At 31.4% G+C, this 22,417-nt stretch overlaps 1 protein-coding gene and 2 long non-coding RNA genes across 4 annotated transcripts; 2 read left to right on the plus strand and 1 right to left on the minus strand.

The window, feature by feature from the left end:
• Positions 1 to 10,471: 10,471 nt before the first annotated feature.
• LOC111635843 (cytochrome P450 315a1, mitochondrial-like) lies at positions 10,472 to 14,040 on the plus strand. The gene is made up of 8 exons (XM_023380948.1): positions 10,472 to 11,012; positions 11,419 to 11,609; positions 11,942 to 12,148; positions 12,227 to 12,387; positions 12,469 to 12,635; positions 12,715 to 12,793; positions 12,874 to 13,077; positions 13,164 to 14,040. The coding sequence occupies exons 1-8, from the start codon at positions 10,543 to 10,545 to the stop codon at positions 13,275 to 13,277; spliced, it is 1,593 nt and encodes a 530-aa protein (XP_023236716.1). The 5' UTR covers positions 10,472 to 10,542; the 3' UTR covers positions 13,278 to 14,040.
• A 1,721-nt stretch (positions 14,041 to 15,761) lies between these two features.
• On the minus strand, positions 15,762 to 20,089 carry LOC111635718. The gene is made up of 3 exons (XR_002758427.1): positions 20,027 to 20,089; positions 19,819 to 19,875; positions 15,762 to 15,941 (listed from the first exon to the last, which is right to left on the minus strand). It is a non-coding gene; the product is annotated as an uncharacterized LOC111635718 (long non-coding RNA).
• LOC111635714 lies at positions 16,036 to 18,837 on the plus strand. Of its 2 annotated transcripts, none has more exons than XR_002758426.1 (4): positions 16,036 to 16,137; positions 16,703 to 16,742; positions 17,466 to 17,616; positions 17,677 to 18,837. It is a non-coding gene; the product is annotated as an uncharacterized LOC111635714 (long non-coding RNA). The 2 variants fall into 2 exon arrangements; XR_002758425.1 differs by having other exon boundaries at positions 17,687 to 18,837.
• Positions 20,090 to 22,417: the final 2,328 nt, after the last annotated feature.

Raw genomic sequence — 22,417 nt, forward strand, 5'->3', positions numbered from 1 at the left:
GTATTTTTTTCAATCACTTTTTCCTCGTCATCTTACCCTTGTTTACACCAACTGAAAATATTCTAAATACAGTATTCAGTTTAATAAATTTCACTACTGCAGCACGTAAAAAGGAGTATAATTGCAAATTTTATTTGAAAATTATATATATATATATATTTAATTTTCTAATTTTAAAATATTAGAGGTTGTCTGTAATTTTTTCTCATACATAAAAGAATAAATATAATAGATGAAAACGTATAGATACTTTAAAAAGAATAATTAAATTTTTATTAAGAAATAAATTAAACTAAATTTTAGTTTAATTTCAATAAAACTAAAATTAAACTAATTTTAGTTTAATTTCAATAAAATATTTAGTTTTAATTTTAAAACGATTACATTTAATATAAGATTAGAATTGTCATTATATTATTTATATACAAATTTTATGTCTGCACGTTGGCTAAATATTATATCTGATAATTTTTTGAAAAGCTCTAATATGTCTGATATGGATAATCGACTTCAAGAATTTATATACAGTAATACCCCGACTTACGCTATTCCGTCTTACGCGAACCCGGAGTTACGCGATTTTCAAATCTCGTCAGTTCGTCTTTTGTTTGAGCGCCACGCCACCCTTGATTACTCACTCCCCCACACTATTGTTCGGCTTACATATTCAGATGTGTCGCACGGAATCCACACATAACTACAATTTATTTTGTGTTATTTATTTCTGTGTTTGTTATATCTACGGAGACTCGAGAGACTCTACTATGTCATCCAAACGAAGTAGAACTAATTCTTCTGCATCAAACAAGACAAGAAAAACTTTATCTTTGGAATGTAAAGTTAACATTGGGTATGTTTGTAAAGTCGAACGAGTTAAGCGCGAATGAAGTCATCGTTATTCCTATTTCGTTAGACTTTTTGAACGATTCGTTACTAACGCGTTTAACTCGTTTGACTTTACGAACGTACCCATTATTAAAGACTTCGATACAAAAATGAAAATTTGTGAATTGGCAAAGAAGTTTGATCTACCGGAATTGTCGGTCAGAACGATTATAAAAGGCAAAGAAAAATTCTCGAAGCTGTGAAAAATGCTCAATCTTTAAATTCAAGCATCATTCGTAAACGTCACAGTATTATCGCTGAGATGGAAACAATGTTAAAATTATGGCGTAATAATCAAGTAAATGTGAAAAATTGTAAAATAATATAGGCCTAATTTGTTATACATATGTATTATCTAAGATTTTATTAAACATTTTTTTCTAAATTATTGTTTTCTTTAGTCTCCGGCCCCAATTAAAAATTATTTGTATGTATTTATATGCGAAATTATACCCCGACTTACGCGGTTATCACTCGGTCCCACCTATCGCGTAAGTTCGGGGTATTACTGTATTTTAAAAATAAAAGCTAAGGATAAGTAAATATATCAATGACATAATATGCAAACAATCTCATATTATGTAATTGATAAAAGAACATTTTGTAGCAAAATATGCGACAAAATGTTACTTTCAATTATAATTTTGATAATTACAGAAAAAAGCAAAAAGTTGTACTTTATTCGGGTATAGGCTCTATGTAAAAAGATCAGAAGTATGAAAAAAATTTAGGAAAAAAATCTAAATGTGAGATCGTACCCAAACATATAAAATTTGTATAATTATAGATATTGACCCGACCGTCACCTCGCTTCCTCTTTTAAAGATATAAGTTATCATTCAACTCAAACCATTAATCACACTGGACTCAGATATCATCAAATAAGGAAATACAACTTTCTGGAAAGTTATTTTATAATTTTTCGTCAATTTTATTAATTTATCCAATTCGAAATCCATATTTTTTTAATGAAATATTTATTAAATATGTAAAGTATGACGTGTAAGATACATTATATATTAAATGTATCTAACTTGCCAAGTTTTATATGTTAATAAATTCAAACTATAAATTATCTTTGTCTTTATCTATTATTAATAAAGATGGTACGAACTTGTTTTAATGATTATTCAATTTACGAGACGATTCATGGCGAATACGTTTATTGAAGCTGGCATTTATACTAGATTGTCTGAGGTATTTATATAATTTTCTTCTGGAAGGAATCCATTGTAAATTACGTGTCGAGTTATTTAGCACTGTCACCGTCGTCTGCGCCCTTGAAACGAAGGCCCAGTTCCTTAATTGGGCCACCAGCACCACTTTCTCCGGGCCCAAGGTCAAGGCGTCAGTCTTCTTCCGAACTTCTGTGAGAAAGATAAACAAGCCAGGGTTAATCATCCTCGATTTAAAAAATTCCAGACGGAATTTCTTCTCACACAGGCGGAGGAAATGTCTTCTGTCGTATTCTTAGACGAGGCGGCACTTGAAAATTCAGGAAGAAAAACTAGAATCGAAGAATCGTTTATGAAAAATATTTTACGAGTTTATCAACATTATGAAAAATTATATGCTTCGAGCAATTGAGAAAAAAAAAATAGAATCGTGACTAAGTTTTCTAGATAGGTTCGAGAACGGCTAGACTTTATTTAGTCTTTTCCTGGTTATTTCTGCTTTTGCTTTCAGATATTATTCTTGGTTTAACGGAATAATATAATATTACGCGTTCCGTAGCTTCACTTCCTGGTGCGTAGAGAGGGCGACCAAGGTTAACGCACTCGCAATCAAGGTCAATGGACCCCTGCTATGACGTCATTTAAGTTCGTTGTCCAGTTGTCACCGATGTCGTCTAAGATGCGATCCCAGGTGTTGATTCACGCCTAAAGGTAAAGTATGAAAGAAAACCAACAAGGTTAAACACGAACGCAATGCGTAATACTCCAAATCCATTAAAGTTAGCATTCGTTTTCGTTGTAGTTACCGAAACGATACGGGACGAGGAGGTAAACATTTGTAAACAGGAAATGTCTAAAATGTCACAAATTAGTGAGTGACGAATCACGTGATCGGTTCACTCACCTCCATATTGTTTTCCGGTTTATGTAAGTGTGGGTCACGGATCCGACAAGGTCCGCAAGATGAGAAATTTAAATGCAGTTTGTATACAATTTCAAGCTGATTCGATGCCGTTTCGACGTCGTTATGCGTTTTATTAATTTCGTAACCACAATCGAGATTTCAGAGAGAGAAAAGATTTCTGAAATTTCGAAATTCGTTACAAATCAAATACATAATCTCATATGTTAAGCTTTTGTATCTAATCAAAGTCTTCTTAATTATCACTAAAAATGTTTAAATTTTTTTAAATGTCAAACATTTTTGATTTATCATTACGAAAAATTTATTACTTTACGATGAGCTAAACTAAAAATATCGGTCAAATTTCAAATATTTACAAAAAATATAAATTCAGAATGGTTATTCTAATATCTGTGGAGATGTTAGTTTATGTATACATCACAATCGCCTCAGAAAATCTTTAAGAAATAATTTCCCATAAGCTTATTTCAAATACGCTGTAATTTTTTTTCAATTTTGCTTTAATATCTAATCTATTCGATGTAGTAAACAGTGAATAATCAATTATTAATTTTAAAATATTAAGCGTATTCGGAACAGAATTTATTCCGTGTGCAGAAAGAGTTAGATGGATTAACGAATTCAGCAGCTTGGAAGGAACGGGTTACAAAATGGCTCCGGTTGCACCCGAAAACAGATTTTAACATTCGATAAGGTCTATTGACATTTATTTATAACTTTTTTATCGGTAAATGTGTCTAAAACTGGTTAGGACCGATAAGGGGCACGGAGAAGCTGAACATTCATTCTTATCGAGGTTAAGAACAGGTTACGAGACGGAAGATGAGAAAAAATTATTTCTTATCAGGAAAAACTTTTACTTTTAACAAGTTCCAAATATAGTTTTTGTTTCGTTCCATCGATCGATGCGACTTTTTCGACAATCACCGGATAGAAACTTCTTTCGGCCTCAATGACGAAACGAAAAATTTTTGCCAAACGCTCGAGGAGATTTCGATTCTCATACAAAACACCCGAAATTCGATCGATAATAAACCTTACTGCATTAACAAATTTAAAAAAAGAAAAAATGTATTGCAATTAGTACAAGACCTCGAAGATAAACCCGATCTTTATCGACATTCGGAAAATGAACTTCGTTCCGAAAGGAACATAAACAAAGTCGAAATTACTACTTAAATTAACGTCTCAAAACTGTTCACTTCCGTTATTCTAAATATACTATTTATAATCGATGTAAAGAATAAATAAAAATACATTACCAAGGAATAAATTAGATTACAAATTTAAGAATTCTTTCCGTTTCGGATACAGAAGCTTGTAGAACTTCAGATGAATCCGAAATTTCGGTAACATTGACTAAATCCCCCCCCGAGGAGAAATTCGATTCCGATTTTTGAACGACTTTAGTATCTGATAATTAGCAGTTCCCACTTTACGAGTTTTTATAAGACTTTGAAAAAAAAACGCATTAAATTGATTGAAAAACTGGGTTTCCGTTCCGAACTGGTTGGTCTTCGTGCTCCTGGATATTCGAGAATGGAGCCGACTTATTCGATAAAAACTACTTGATTACTATTTACCGAACATGTAGGCCTATAAACATTTTTATTTTCACGATGACAGAAAGCGGATTATATTTGTTTCATGAGAAAATTCGACTTCCGCAATCGTTGTTAATCGCAGGTATAATATGTCTCATCTGTTCTAACGTTTAACTGTTTCGAATTGCATGAGAAATACCAGTCGGTGCATAATCAATTATCTAAATGGGATAAGAAAATACGTAATTTACGTCCATTTTTATTTTGTTATATATATTACTTAGGCTTAATCGATCAAAGTTAACATGATCGATGAAAATGACAGTAGTTATAGGCTATCTATTTAATGATAAACTTTTTGTTACGGCAATTGCAACAACGTACATTCCAAGAAATTTCTCAATTACTCACCAAAGAAAAATGCCATTAAGTTTCTTTTTTAAAAAAACTTATTAATTTACGACAATGACGTAAAAATACGACACTTAATTTATTTATTCCGTCGACTTTTCGATTCTATATATATTTTATATAAAATGTATTCTATTTAAAAGAAAATCATAAATTTCTTGGCAATAAAAATATATTTATTCACTCTGAATTTTCTATAAATATAGGCCAAAGTATTTTTGAGAAGAGATACCTACGCTTATGCAAATAGAGATATGACAGCACATTTATTTCATAGAATTGGCCTCGGAAAACAATTATAAAACGAGTTTCAAGGAGCCGAGAGTGAAATATTGTTGAAAATAATCGAGTAATACGTAAGACTATTAATTCTTATTCGTATACGATATCGTTTCGTTCTACTAAAATTATAGTTTAAACCGAGATTAGACTTCTCCTCCGTGACATTTGTCCTTTATTTATACTGTAAACCTATTAAAAAATAATATAATATACGGTAAAAATAAAGGGTACATTAGTATTCGTACGAGTCAAGCACGTTGAATCATTTATGTATCATTTTTACATTTAAATGAGATGTGTACATAATTTTTACTAACAGCAAAAATAAAGTATGAATGCTTTATATATATATATTTAATATAACAACTAGCCTATTTACTGATTTATTGGGGGGAATATACATGGATTATTTTACAACTCGTGCAATTTTAATTAAAAATAAAATTTTCAAATGTAATGATTTACTTTATTAATAAAAAATTTATTTAATTATAATTATTATACATCACTTTGAGCTAATGAGAAATATAACTGTCATGCTATACAAGTATGATAAAGCTATATTTAATGACTAGAATTAAATTCGAATTTAATTCTAATCATTAATTATTGTTTCTTACCGTATTATAATTTACTGTTAAATTTTATATTATCTGAGTTATTCGTTTCTTATTAAATATATTTGAATTAATTAGTGATTTCTGATTAAAATGATTCGTCATTTACAACTTTAGAAATGTGGAAAGTCATTTTTTCGTGCAAAATTTTCGAAAAAAAAAAAAACATATTGAAAAATCAGCTTTTCTAATTTTAAAACTATTATTTTGCTTTTTGTAATGTAATCAGCAAAAAAAATAAAAAATAAAAAATAAAAATAACTCTGTTCTTTTTTATCTTTTTACTCTTAAAAATAAATCATCATTATGTTTAATAGAGTCGTAGTTTAGAATGGATAAAATCTGTATGAAAGTATTATACTACGAATCACTGAACGAAGAAAATACTTCAATTATGAATGCTCCGATTTCGTCAGAGGTCCAGAATCAACATTCGTAATTAGAATATTTCAAATACCATCGATTGTTTCGAAGGCTTTGACCCACACTTACAATAGACAATATATCAGAACGGACTCGTATTTTTTTCGCTTTCAATGACGTTTACAAATATTGTTGAATGGTGTCTCTTACAAACTATATCACAGATCCTTTTAAGCATTACGAAAATTCATTTGGTGAAGACAATATTATAGAAAAATCTATAATCTATTTAAAAATACTATATGTATTACTGAAAATTTTCGTCAGTTTCGCGTAAAATGTTTCCAATTATATATCATCATTCTAAATGATGTTAAGAAATCCGGTTTTGAATATTTCGTTCCGGATATCATTTTTCAAATCATATTAAAGATGAATTTTTCTCTGATACATGCCATTGAAATGTGTCATTTTGGAATTCAAACTGTTTTCGTTTAAACCCAAGTATGTCAGATCTTGCGAAGGTCGCAATGACGACGAATAAAGTAAATATGAAGAAAAAAAAATAATAATGCAATATTTTTTAAAAATCGAGATTTCATAGTTATTATTTTGTAATATTTTTTGGTAATAATTTTTTTAACTTTGTTTGGAAGCATTACGAGATTTAAGTTAGCATTATCGCTATATATTTTAACCTAGAATGTTAAAGAATCTATGGAGATGTCGTAAATTAATTAAATCTTATAATCTAATGGGCTTAAGAAAACATAAAGCATATACCATTAACAGTTTAGTTAACTTATTAAGAATATAATTATAAATATACATACGTAAACTTGATCTGTGAGTGAATGATAATGTGGTTAACTGTAATATTGTTTTTCCTATAAAAATATGTGTAGATACATTTTATTTATGTAGGAAAATAAACAATTGGGAAACTCTGATCTTTAATATTTACTAGATTCTCCGGTGAACGAATTATTATATCAATTATCAAAATGTATTTCATCATTCGAAAGTTATACAGGAATGTTAATAGAAACATTGTTATACTTGAAACTAAATTTTCCTGAGAAATATTTCCCAGAGATTATATATAATCGTATTCGAGTAATGGATAAGAAATTACAAATTATTAATTACTGTGTAGATGTTTTCTTATCTTTAATCTAGCAATCTGTTAATACATGAAAGATAGGTTAAAAGCTAAACAAAAATGTCTGAAAATCAAACATTGATAAAGCCGATTTTGATGAAATTTTAACACGATTATAATCTAAAATATATGTTCGAAGTGGCAAAACTATTTTTATTAATATAATCATTGTAAAATGTTCTCGATGCCAATAGGAAGTTGTCTACTAGTAATTATTATTATTATTATTCTAATTTTTAAAATTTTACAAAAAATACTTCTTAAGCTTTCTTCAGAATTTACCACAGTTGATCTTTTACATGATTATTAGATAACATTTCACGAACAAAATCATCAAAAGCATCCAAAATTTATTTAACTTTCTTATATAGTTAATTATTATTTGATGATTCCATTGAATTGGGGAAAAATTAAGTGTAAAGCAGTAATATAAAAGAAATTCTAGTCATAATTTAGGCATTTATATTTGACGAGTAAACGGAGCGAATAAAAACGAGAATTTTTGTTTTATGTTCTTTCGTCTAGTCGCGTTTGTGAATGACAACTCTCGTTTGTAGACACGTAATTTTCTTTAAATAACCTAAATCTGATTATCTACCAATTACGTTCGGCTTAAATACTATTAATGTTGCTAGTGATTCATAAGAACTGGTGTGGAATTAAAGGCTCGGGTTAATTTGAATGTCACGTCACGAATTTCGACATCCGCTCGATACATCCCGATCCATCACTTTTCCGAGGACGAGTTTTCATTGTCTGAAGGTTCGATACCTCATATCGAGTATATTTATATCTCGACACCAACCGGTTTCGGTTCTGGAAAATGTCACCTTGAACACCACGTGCCTATCTAATGCTGATTTGCGCTATATATAGAAGCCATTAAACGAAAAAAGAAGAATGACTAGATTTGATTAAAATATGAATATAATTCGAAGAATTTTAAATACTTTTGATACTTTGTTCTTCCTTTCTGGAAACCGCATTATCCCAATGCAGAATGCAGTTTTCCCAATTTAAAGATTTCCATTTCGTTGGTAATCTACTTCGGCCGAGACAAGTAGAAATCTTCCTTTTCGTTTGCAGCGCCCAAAATACATTTGTCTTTCGAGTTTCGTGTTATTTAAATTTGTTGGAAATTTCAAAATGCAGCGCGAAGTTACAAGACAGAAATTTTGTTATGATAAAGAGATGGCTGTAAAGATCTTCGGATGAAGATAGAGTCGATTGCGGGCGAATGAGGTCAAGCAGAGGGTGGTCTGTCGCATGTCCTTCGATCCAGTGTTTTAAGGCTCCCTGGGAAAAGACATTTGATGGACGCAGCATCTTGGATATTGTATATGATTTTGACCTTCAGAAAGCTATCTCCTTGAACGAACCAGCCTATTTTGTCAACCGAATCTTATATTTGAAAGAAACTGGGGGTCAAGGTAATCTAATAGAGAGTTAGTAGTTGGAATCGCCGAAATTTCGTAAACATTTTGGAAGTTAGGACAAGGTTGGAATTAAAATGAACGCATCTTCTCGCCTTTTCGCAAAATTACTAAATCCTGCAAGATTCACCAAAAAATTCAGGTCGAGGTTATCGAATTTCGTCAACAGATTATTCGTAAAATACTCCCTTTTCTTTCTGTATTTCCGGATTTTTATTAAAATAAATTACGTTTCGAAGTTAGAAACATTTTTATTAAAGTAAAACTTCGTATCTGTTTTGAAAATTGTATAATTTTTCAATTAAATTTTAAAAATTTATAGCTTGAAAAATCAAAAAGCCGGTTTTGTAAACGAAGAAAATCATTTCACGAATTGAAGAAAGAAAAAATAAATCGAAACCGAAATCGAGGAATGGAAGAAGTTGGGATTTGTTTGTTGTCAGTAGAAGGCAATAGTCCCCTCGATTTCCGAACTTGGAAAGCGCATGCTATGGGACTCCATTATGTAACCATTACATCAAGAAGGGCCTCGGAGTAGGTCAGGTACCGGTTTTGGTGTCACGGTCAAGGTTGCGGGGTCGCACTACTGAATTACCCCGCTGAGCCATAAAGCCGAAGACGAGTTGACAGGTTTCACCTGCAGATGGAGAGATAAAACTGGCTGTAGGTTGCCTGGCTCCAACTAAAAACATGCTTTGTTTGTATACAAAAGTCTGCTCGAGAAAATACACTCGGTCTGTCTTCCTGATGAAAAATTCCAATATTTATTATTCGCCGCTTCAAACGATCGTTATTACGTATTAAAATTTCAAGTGTGAAGAATTTATTCAATTTATTACTCGGTTAGAAAAACGGTTTATAAAAACTTAATATGAATTCTTCTGTCAAAGGCAATTTCGTTATGTATTATAAGAATGAAGCAATTTTCCTGTTAACGTTAGATGAATTCGACATTTAACCTACCTGCAAAGAAAGTTTTCGTGATTTACTATCTATGTAAAACGTGATGACGTCAATACACTAGTCACGTCGAAACACAGAGCATAAATTTAATCGGGTTATCGTCCCGATGTAACGATATAAATAAACACGGGTGGAGACATCACCTCCTCTAATCTAGTCGATCGGCCAAAATTAAAAGAAAATTCGACGTGGAATACCGGAAGGTCTACGAAAAGCGAAGGACTCCGGTTTGTGCATTTCGAAAACTGCGGAACATTTTACGTTTACGGTTTAGTAGAGACGAAGAAGCGAATCGGTTAAACAGACGTTTTAGCCTAACGAGACGAGACGATTTACCGAAAATAACCTAATTAATCGACACGATAAGTATTATTTTTTGTAAAATGAAAGAAAGAAGTCTCGTGTTTATTTATTTATTGTTTAAAAGAATTGTTGAAGTAATTCAAACCCGGATCGGATCGTTTCGTAATTCTACTAACCGAGACAACTATCAAGTTCCAAAAAATGATAACACATAGCCCGACCCCGGACTACGACACGTGACATGTGGCGGTGACGTTTCTATACCGTTTGCCAATCACGTGCGCCGAAATAATTATAACAATAAAACGTGAAAAATGTTCATCCGTTACATGTTATTGGAACCCGGCCGGTCGTACGGCAAAAGGAAGTAATACCTCCCTCTTCCAACGGAGAGGCATACCCTCAAGCCACGTCGTCCCGTATATAAGAAGCGACAACGCCGCTTCTTCTGCAACGTCATAGAGCGGGGTCGACATCGAATGATGGCTGCGGTTGCTGTATGCGGGCCCGTCGGTCGTTTTGCGGTCGCCCGTCAGACAGATCTGCGCCGTCAGATCGGCCGCCATGCTACTTGCCTGTACCACCAACTGCTACCTACCGAAGGCGAATCCGCCTGTCCATTCCATCAGCCGGCCAGGAGTCAGCCACAGCCGGTCAAATCCTACCAGCAGATACCGACTCCTCGTTCGCGGTTTTTGGTGGGCACACTTTTGGATGTTCTGGCCAACGGAGGCGCGCCGAAAATTCACGAGTACAGCGACAAGCGGCATCGCCAATTCGGACCCATCTATCGAGAGACTCTAGGCTCGGTCGAGGCCGTGTTCGTGGCCGACGGACAGTTGATCCAACGGGTCTATCAGAACGAAGGCAAATATCCCATGCACATGGTACCCGAACCCTGGACTCTCTATAACAAAAAGACGGGCAAGCAGAGAGGGCTCTTCTTCATGTAAGTAAATTTATCTTTTATATCGAAATTTATGCTTTCCCTGTCGAATTTAACACGGTTTGGGGATAGAAACGAAGATGAACATCCGGATGGCAAGCGCGTGGAGAGCGGATGGAGGAACTCTCGCTTAACTTACTCCCAGCAACAACTACGAAGCAAAATGCTTCTCGATACGCGGGCGGGAGTCCCCGACCTTGATATTTGAACGAATCACGTGAGTAACCTTGTGATTAACGCGGGAATGTCTAAAGTTTCTTTATGGCAAACTTTGGACATTTCTGTCTTTGCAAAATCACGGGGTCGAGACCTCAAAGATTATCACCTATATTCGATTTTTAACTTATTTCGTAGTGACCGTACGATAACGAATGGAATATTTATATATATATAATATATATTTGTTTAGGGACGGCCCATTGTGGAATCAAAGAAGAAGAAGTCTGAACAAGGTGTTCTTGCGTCAAAAAACAGTAGCCGAATACGCCGATGTTTTCAACAGCGTAGTTACGGATTTGCTCAATAGATGGCGCTTTATACGGGACGAGAACAAAGTTGTTCAGGATTTAGAAAAGGAACTTTACAACTGGTCGGTGGAATGTAAGTAAATATCAATATTTTTCTATAAATTCCTTCAGACAAAAGAAAAATTTCACGCATAAAACGGTTAAGAAGAAAACTTTCTTAAATTTTTAACTTATTTTATTTATTTAAATTTTTCTCTATCAAATACTTTGAAATATTCTTCTGTATTTATCTAACCGTTTAATCAGTTTAATTTTATGGAAAAATAATTTTTTTATTTTTAATTTTCTCATTTTTCGAATCCAATACGAGTCGATGCTGTTGGGCTTCTCCTCTTAACAACCGACAATCACAAAGAATAGTCATTTTCAGGGGCAAATTATCTTAACGTCTGTCCAATTTTTCAGCTCTCGGAACGATGATTTTTGGCCGAAGATTGGGCTGCGTCGATAGCGATCATCGCAAAGACGGAATGCACGAATTTGTCCATTGCGTGCAACAGATTTTTAGAGAATCGGCAAAAATGACCATGATTCCTCCCCGTTTGGCCTACATGCTTAAATTACCAGTTTGGAGGAGATTCGTTCGAGCTGCGGATAAAGCATTATATCTGGGTGAGTAATCGAAGTTTGAAAAGTTTCTTCATAACGTTATTATGTAGTAGAGTTTGCTTGACTTTCGAAATCTTTCAGCTAAGGATTACGTGGAAGAAAACGTGGCCGAAATCGTGGCCAAAGCCGGATCGGGCCAGACGGTAGACGGAGTTTTAAGTCAGCTTCTATTACAGGAAGATATCAAGGAAGATGAAATCGTACGAATCATCATCGATCTATTTTTGGCTGCTGCAGATACGGTAAATAAAAAAAAATATTATGCATTTTTAATTTCGTTTCGTATCCGTAAACTTTAATTAATAGTTTAATTTTATCTTTAGACATCGCACGCCACTCAATGGGCTTTATATTTGTTGGCAAAAAATCCAGAATGCCAAGAAAGACTCTTTCAAGATATCCAAAAAGTAATAGAACCGGGAGAAACGATCAACGAAAAGCACCTACCTCAACTTCCTTACGTAAAAGGAGTCATCAAAGAGGCACTCAGGTATAGATGGCAAATGGCATAAAATCTCGTATTTAATTTCTTATATATTAAAAATATAATATCGATTCTTTTCTACTAGGTTGTATCCAGTTGCCCCTTACTTAACTCGCGTTCTTTCTCACGATTTGGTGCTTGGAGGATATGAAATTCCAGCTGGGGTAATTTGAAATTTTATTAGAAATAGAACTAGTTAATTTCGAAATGCTCGTAAAACTTCATAAAAATCTTTAAATTACAGAAATTGATTCTCATGTCTCTTTATACTACTGGACGGGACGAAAAACAATTCGAAAATCCCAATAAATTCATGCCAGAAAGATGGATTCGTCAAGAGCAACAAGATGTTGTCAATACGCACGCGTGTCTCCCGTTCGGAATTGGTTCGAGATCGTGCATTGGAAGAAGAGTAGCCGAAATGAAAATGCAGTTTCTCATTGCCAGGGTAAATATGTAGAAACAATTAAATTTCTACAAAAAAAAAAAAAATATGTTTATTTTTTTTCGTCTAATTCGTTTCGTTTATTTTAGACTATTCAGCAATTCAAATTGAAACCGGCCAATAAAAGAGACGTAGATATTCACATGAGAATGATCACTACCCCGGATGAACCAATTACACTTCAAGCCGAAGACAGAACGTAATCGTGAAGATAATTGGAGTATTGACAGAATAACTAAAAGAAGCAATGACGCACGCCCAGTCGTAACACGACGAGGTGAAGAAGCTGGTAAAGATGATCCTGCCAGAGATTTTTAGTTACTCAGGAGAATTTAATGTCGAGAAGAAAGCCACGGATTCGATAATTCGGGCTGGAAAAAAAAAATGCATTTACTCCAGCAAATTTAGGAAAATAATTATCTCCTTGTTTTTTATATTGGTATTAAAGTTGGGACTCTTTTCCATCTCAGACCCAAGATGGCTGCAGTATTAAATATGCAATATACCCGTTAATATTTCTATCCGAAACCTGTGATAAAAAAAGAGAGCCCATCCATCGGCTCCTTCCAGTTTTTTACGGATGAAAGTCATTTTTCGAAGATTCTCACCACATTGTCGACCATTACCGAAAATCAAATCAGGTGAAACTGAAGAATCGAAACTTGACCGTTCCCGACCCACCTCTTCTTCCATTGAAGACCGTTTTTTTTAAGACCAAGAAATCGTTTTGTTGATCTCGTCTCAATACCTCAACTCAATAATTCGTAGTCTTAATAGGTGTGTCCTTTGTAGTTAAAACAATGGATATTAATTTATGAGTTTTTAAAAAAAAAAAATCTTTTTATTCTTAAATTTGATGTAAAAAGTTATGTATTGTGTCAATTCAATATTTGGAAGAATTTATTACATGTTAAAATATTTCTGTACATTTATATAAGGAAATATAAAGATCGTTTCTGACTGTAATTTTAGTTTTCTGAAGTTTTTTTTCCTATGTTTCAACATTGCATTGCTTGGCTCGCAGTCTCGTCGCCATTAAAATTATGACCTAAAAAGGGCGTTCGGGTTGTCGTATATGAAATATTTCGCCCGTTCTACAAGATTAAATAAAAGTTGTTTCGAAGAAAAATCAAAATTCCGCTTGCAGAGTCGTAATTCAAAACGAACGTTGAGCAAGAAAGAGAGGAATTACAGAATTCAGTTGTTATGACCTTGATTTTTTTTTTTAAATCGACCGTTTCTACCGGTCAGCCGGCTTTCAAATTGAGAAAATATGATCATTTTAATTTTTGTCTTTCGCGATTTGAATCATTAAAATAAAATGGAACTTAAACGACTATTACAACTTGAAATTTGAATGACCAATTGTTCAATTTTGCCATTGAACCACCATTAAATTTAATTCTTATAATTGAATTAAAGTGTTATTTTGATTTTTTTTCATTATAAATAATATTATCGCTTGTCTTTTCAATGAAATACGGCAATATTGCGAATACGATTAAGTAAAACTACATTAAAAACGCCGTAAAAGTAAATTTTCTCGACTCACTTCTAAAAAATATTTCTGTTCTTTCTAATAATATTCAAATGAACATCATTCGACAGAAAAATTATTAAATGTTTTTTTCCTTTGAACATATATTTTCGAAATTCCGTAATTTAAACGTTTATCTACTAAACTCTAAATTTCAAGTAATCTCTATACAATAAATTATACACTTAACTATTTATAAAAATATAGTTATTTCATTTATCTGATTATATAACATTTTAATTTTGTAAGATTAGATAAATTTTTCCAAGAAATAATTGTTATATTTTACTTTAAAATATGCAAAGCGTGCATTTTATTTTTCGTCTCTTTAAATTAGGCAATGCGCTTTTATACATTATATATATATAGGTTTTCTATGGAAAATAAGCTAAAATAAGTAGAAAATGTCCTCATTAACACGACTATAATTTATAGTAACGATAAAAAGTTTACTCTTAATTCTGTGAAAATATGGAATTTTAAACGTCTCCCTTTTCTTACATTACAAACAAAATAATCTCATATTAAAACTGAATTGTTTTGGAATTCTTTTTTTTTTATTACACTCTTTTTAAGGAAAATCTCCCCCTCCTCCTCGGCAACAAGTCGGGTATTTTCCACCCTATAGGCACTATAAAACCTTTATTTCGTGTCAATCACAGGTTCGCCCATGTCGGTTAGTGAAGTACAAGGTCCAACGAATTCGGATTAAACACTGAAGAATGTTTCCGAGATTCGAACCCAGATCCCAGAGCGGAAGAACTTTAAGCAGAGGAATTAACCGCTTCGGTATTCTACCGTTATATATAGAATTTAAATATATTTAGAACGACTAATAACACATTCTCTTCTAAATAAATGCTTTATAAAACAATTCGTAGTATAATTTTTATTTTATTTATTAAGAAAATAAATTTTAAAAGGTAAAAAAATTATACTTTAATACGAATTCTACATAATTTTAAATTTTTATTTGATTATTTAAAGTGGTTTAACAGATTGCAACGTCTCTAAATTCTCATCCTATTAGCTATTATTTATTGGAAATTGTATACTTAATTAAATAGAGAACTTTAAATATATCAAGCATTGTTTATTTTTTGAATTAATAACTCTTAAATGACACAAAAATATTCAAATAATACGAGGAACGTTTATAAATTTTATGGAAATCTTCACGTACGAGAGAGTTCAAGTTTCAAAAAATACTTTGAATGCTCAGATATATGATAGATGGATGCACTGTAAGCCTGTATAGAAAATGTTTACACAAGACTTCACAAATAATATAGACTGTCATTGATATTGTTTATTGCAGATTGATCTCCTTCTATAGATAAAAAGATAAAACACGTTATGGATTTTAAACGTAATAATTAAAAAAATTAAATTTAAAATAATAAAATAATGTAATAATAATTTTAATAAATGATTCTTCTTTATCTTTCTAACCGAATTTAACTTAATATTATACAAAAAATACAACGATTCTCATCGGAATGTATTTCACATCATTTGATTAACTTGTAATTCGAGATAGGAAGACTTTGTCCTTTTTTCTATACGTCGATATAATAATAAATTTAAACGATTTTATTATTATATTGCATTTTAAAAGTTGAATTTCAAATGGAGAAGATACTATTTTGTGTATTATCAATGCGGCTCGTAATATTTCAATTATCATTTTAATAAGATTATTATCTTATTAAGATGCCATTTAATCAAAATATTTTGTTAATAAATATATGATTTTCATTTTTTATATCCTTTATACCGAGTGAAAGATATTTATAGCATATACTTATACGTGTATAAGGTATATAGTCTGAACAGTTCATTGCATACTCGCAAGTCTGTTTCCGAAAACAATATTAATCCAGTTTGAAATTCACTTTAAATACATATCGCGTGTTTTAAAATCATTTTAATCATTATTTTATTAATATAATAATATATATTTATGTGTTTTTTTTTCATTCTTTTATTTGTCAATTTTAAGATGTACAGTACAGTATACTTTGTAGATGTATATTTATGTAAGTTATGCAGAATTATACGTTTCATTAATTTATTCTTTTAAAATTTCAGGTTCTTTTATATAATTAATGGATGAAATCGACGACGAAAGGTATTTTGTTTACGTATTTTGATAATTTTTTTGCGTTTTTTAAAAAATAGTCGACGGTCGACAACTAGAATTATGATTAGGTTAGTATTACAGTCATTTCGATTTTCAAAGTAATTAAAAGAAGTTGTAGTGGTCAATCTAGATTTATTTTTTCATATGAATATTTATAAACTTGAAAATTCGAACGATAAACAATTATTTTTTGCCAATAATACGAGTCGATCATTTTTCTTTGCATATTTCTCTTCGTATAAAACTATTATTTAATGTTTTGATACGTTTAAAACGGAGAAATAATTGAAAAAAAATTATACTTTATGGTTTGGTTTTAGCGATTTTTACGATTTCAAACAGTTGTAGCAATATTTATTAAACAAATTTATTTATTTATACGAATAATCTGATTTAGATCTGGATATTTCGCTAATGATGTTTACTCGTTGAAAGTATGATTGATATTAAAAAACGAAGGTAAATTTGGTAGCAGAAAGCGAAATATTCGTATAAATTGAACGATTTTCTATTCTTTTACCGGTAAGAAGTAAGAATCGGGATTAATGTGAACGAAGTGTAATGATAAATGAATCGGATTTAACCTAAGCTTAACCCAAAGCGCCGGTTATCTCGGCTTGTTTATGTTTAGCAAATCGTTCGATCAAGAAAAAAAAACTTACAAGGTTTATTTTCTTTCTCATCTTTTAATAAAACTAACATTCTTGACAGTCGAATAAAGAATCCAAGTTCAAAGTCCCGGCGATAACGCATCGTAAATAATTGTGCAATAACTGCACCTCACTAGTAAAGGCCAACAGAAAATAAACAAACGAAATGAAACATAAATGAAAAAAATGCAATCCACGTTTCCACGAAACAGGTAAAACTATAAACTTTTATTGTAGTTTAAAAGAAACTTTTTGAAAACGAAAAATTAAAGTGGATTACAGTTCGAATCAAGATAAAACTCGAGCATTCTCCAAATGAAGCAAACTGGAGTGCTGAAAGATCTCGACAAACAATGAATATGTTCTCAACTAACAGTTCGTTCATCTCTGTCCTTGAGCGCTGTCAATCGAGCACATTTGACCTTCTATTATCCCATATATCACCTCTTTTCTTCTTATCGGAGAAAAGATGCCCCGGATGAATCGACCCGATTCTCCTCCGATAAGACGTAGAGGGGCAATTTAGACCTTTCATTTCACTAGGAACGACGTTTCGTTCTTCTTTTACATATTTATTCAGTGGGAGAAGCTATATCAAGGTTGATGGGGCTGTGATGAGAAAACAGATTTTGTCATAAAAACATCTCTGAAAATCGTAGCCGAATAGAGGACGTCTCGTCCTTCGCCCTGACCTTCAACATAACACATGTAGACAGGAACGAATGAGAATCGTCCTCATCCGTCTTTATAATTAAGAATTCAACAGTCTCGTTCGGACGGGGATGATGATTTTTCCATTGCAGATAATAGTGTTACGTGAGATAAAAATGGAGGAAAGTAGGAAAGGGAAAACCGAGATGGGTGGATGGAGTGATCGAATTGACAATTGTGTGAGACGACACGCCTCTCGAATTGGACGAAACGATCGTCCCGTATTCGTCGTGCCGTCCAGGCGGGCCAACGACATCTTTGACCTTGATTCGACCGACGAGATTCAATTAAGAGATTTGTCGCCACAGCCAAGAATCGAGAGAAGCGGGGGAATCGAATAAAATAAAAAAGAGTGTGAGATTAGGAGAGGGGCAGGAGGCCTCGTCGACTTGACCCTGTTCGACAGATAATTCGAAAGAAATCTCTCTAGAGAGTGCGTGAGGTTCAGAAGAGGAATCTTGAGGGTCCTTCGGGGAAACCTGACAGGAGAAAACTCTGTTTCTCCGTCATTCATGCGGATGTTTACCAAATTATACTCCAAGACTTTTGACGTCATAGGAAGTCTTGTGTAAAATCGTCGGAAAAAAACCTTACTAATTATGTATTAGATTCGAGAATCACGATTACGCAGAAAATTTATTTTTGAATAGAAATACTTGGTTTAAATCTCTATTGTAAATACATTCTTAAATTAAAGATTTCACAGAAAATAAATAAAAAATAAAGCAACTGTAAAGCTTACGTGACTTTTAGCTTTGATTATTGCTTGATAGTCGTGTTCCAAGAAAAGCATTTAATCCAGAATAAATGCCAGTTATAATGTTAAATTGAACTCGTGATAAGACAGAATATACAAAAATTTATGTAAATATAACTGTTAAATTGCAACTTAAATTTTCAAATGGTTTTTATTGATTTAAATTTACAGCAATTTACATTTTCTTTATATAATACTGATAAAAATGTCTTTTAGAATATGATACACAACAGTCTGGCAAGAAAATTAAAACAATTCTTCAGTATCTGCCTTCTTTGCATAGCCTATTTACGTAGCTTTAACCGTAAAGACTAATTTGATTCCAAATTCTTGTTACTATTAATCATATTTATAAGTGTTTAGGGCTATATATCTTCTTCATTTTTAAAAAAGCCACTCGAATTGTAAATTTAAATGCTTTAATTGATGGGAGTTTTATCGGAAATTAGATCGTAAGATTGATAAGGGTGTAGTTAGAGAGGATACAAAAGTTGTCCCAAGGTGTATTATTATCAAATGAATTTTAATGTTCTTAATAATAGATATTTGCGAAATTTAATAATTAAGTTGGGAGAATATTAAATCGATCCCGACCCAATCGTTAATACTGTAATATTTTTAACGAGACGTAAAAATAAATTAATATTTTCACAATGTTTTCATTGAAAAACATTAAAAATAATTTTTTTTAGTATTTTATTTCATATTTGTTAAATTTACATCTGCAATGAACNTTACATCTTATAGACTATCTTATTACATTATACAGCATTTATATCTAAATAAGTATGATATACTTAATCTTGTTTAACTTAGATATAAATGCTGCATAACTTTAATACAAAGATTATATATATTTTGTTTTATTTAATAATATATTGAAATAATACAGATTTTTTAATTTAAAATGATATTAATAACGAATATAAGAATAAAAAATTAATACCAATATAAGAAAATTTCGAAAACTTCGAATTAGTTGGAGAAAATGACAAATTAAATTCTGTTTAAAAATACAAAAATATTTTAATAAAATATTCCGTTAATAATATTTAAAAATACAAAGATTTATTAATATTAAAACAATTAAAGTTTAATTCAATATTTTTTAAATTTGATGTAAAAACATCGGATTATCTTCGCTTGATTCTAACCTCATCTGTTATGAGAGATCCTAAATCTATCTTAAAACTTCAAAATTCTGTGGCAAAAAATTTATAAAATTTGCCAAAAACTTAAAAAAAAAAACTCAATAAACAAAGTAATAATGTAAAATTCTTTTATTTATTGCGAATTGTTTAATATAATCAAAAGAAATTAATTGGAACGATATTTTCAATGTCAATAATAGAGAAAGAAATTTGTTATAAATTGCATTTATTCTATAAAAAGTAGAAACCACGAAAGACATCAGAAAATAATTAAAATTTATTCCGAAAATATAATATTTCAAATTTTTTATGATGTTACCGCCATTATAGTGATTAATATCTTATTAAATCTACGAAAAATGAAAAATTTCCTATCAGAATTAATAGTATATTTACATGCTAATTTTATTCTCGACGTTATAAATATTTCGTACTTATTTGCTTGATTAGCGAGGAAAGCCCATGAAATAATGAGGGATGTAATAGAAGATACCAGAGAAAAGAAACTAAAGAAAGAATGGCGTGAACAGTCTGGAGAAGGCTCATTAAAAGCAATGATCCTATATATAAATAAGCTAAATATGATGATTTCTATAGTTTATATTGCGATATTTTGAAGCTAAATTTGTTTTTTTTTTTTTTTTTTTTTNTCGATGAGTGGGTTGCTTAGATTCTTGCATAAATCAAAACAGAAATCTGAAGCCCTTCATTTCGTACTCATATCTCAACTCGAAATGTTCACGAATGCCGTTCGCGTTTACAGTCGTTCGGAAAGCGTTGCGAAACCAGATTATAAAGTATTGTCTGGTTTCAAACATAAATCTGATGGCTCCACACAAGCTTCTTAAATGATATCTTTAATTTTTATACCTTAAACAGAAATCTCAAAGTTCTTTTCTTCGATACAGCTCCATTTTTTTTCTTTAATTATTACTATTTCTATTTGTTTATATTTGATATCACTCTCGGTTCAACGAAGATGAAACGTCAATAACCATTCGTCATTTTATTTACATCTGATGTAAAGATGTAATTGTTTCTGTTTCGTAAGTTGACCTATAGAGTAGTTTGACACGCTTCGTCTCTTCTTAGATAATAAATCTATTTAAAAAAAGAAAGAAAGAAAGAAAAAAAAAAAGTCAATGGAAGAAGACTAGGAAAAAATCCGCGTAATGTCTCCGTATAAATCAGTGGCGCCATCTTTTAGCGTAAAATTGTTACAAACTATAAATATAAAAATTAAATTATAATAAATATTTCATATACTGTATATAAATCACAATGAAAATTAACTTATTGATCTTGTCCACTATTACGACCGTGATTTATCCGGTTAAACGTCATTGACATAACTTTGGTTGTCGTGTTTATACTAGATTTAAAAATAATCTTCGAATATGTTTCAGTTTGCAGAAAAGTACCGTGGATAAATAATAAGAAAAGTGTCAGAAAATCAAGTTGATAAGCATAATGCAATTTAAAAAAATCACAAATTAATAGAAATTCAGTTTAGTAATTCATTTAAGTAACCTTCTCTTTCAGTAAAAACAGTGTAGGGATCAGAAGAAAATTTTGTCACAGTCTCCTTTATATTTATCAAATTCTTTTTATATAAGTTTTTCTATAAAGTATGCTTAATTTAAAAATAATTCGAATGTACATTAACCAAAATATCATGAATAAACCAACAGATATTAAATAATAATGAAGAATTTGACTAATAGTAGTGTTCGCTTCATAAATCATCTAATCATTTTTAATAGTCTCATTATTGTTTTTTTAATAAAAAATTGTAAAAAATAAACATTAATGATGTTCTTTACGTAAAATAATTCATATATTTTCTGTTTTTCGAGGATAAAATCAACAGGAATCAAATCCGGGATGACAGGAACGAATGAGAATCGTCCTCATCCGTCTTTATAATTAAGAATTCAACAGTCTCGTTCGGACGGGGATGATGATTTTTCCATTGCAGATAATAGTGTTACGTGAGATAAAAATGGAGGAAAGTAGGAAAGGGAAAACCGAGATGGGTGGATGGAGTGATCGAATTGACAATTGTGTGAGACGACACGCCTCTCGAATTGGACGAAACGATCGTCCCGTATTCGTCGTGCCGTCCAGGCGGGCCAACGACATCTTTGACCTTGATTCGACCGACGAGATTCNAATAGTAGTGTTCGCTTCATAAATCATCTAATCATTTTTAATAGTCTCATTATTGTTTTTTTAATAAAAAATTGTAAAAAATAAACATTAATGATGTTCTTTACGTAAAATAATTCATATATTTTCTGTTTTTCGAGGATAAAATCAACAGGAATCAAATCAGGAATAGTGACAACATAAAATTGAAAGTCTTTCTATTTTACATCGTCTTTATTCTTTGAA

Source organism: Centruroides sculpturatus, unplaced genomic scaffold, assembly GCF_000671375.1.
Source record: "Centruroides sculpturatus isolate CEXI.00-Female unplaced genomic scaffold, Cexi_2.0 scaffold37, whole genome shotgun sequence".
NCBI lineage: Eukaryota > Metazoa > Arthropoda > Arachnida > Scorpiones > Buthidae > Centruroides > Centruroides sculpturatus.

What these genes read in the sequence shown, in the direction of transcription:
- LOC111635843 (XM_023380948.1), top strand. Translation starts at nt 10,543, where the DNA reads ATGATGGCTGCGGTTGCTGTATGCGGGCCCGTCGGTCGTTTTGCGGTC. An exon ending in TTTTGGCTGCTGCAGATACG is followed by an intron (nt 12,388 to 12,468) that starts GTAAATAAAAAA and finishes TTTTATCTTTAG; the next exon opens with ACATCGCACGCCACTCAATG. An exon ending in TGCAGTTTCTCATTGCCAGG is followed by an intron (nt 13,078 to 13,163) that starts GTAAATATGTAG and finishes CGTTTATTTTAG; the next exon opens with ACTATTCAGCAATTCAAATT.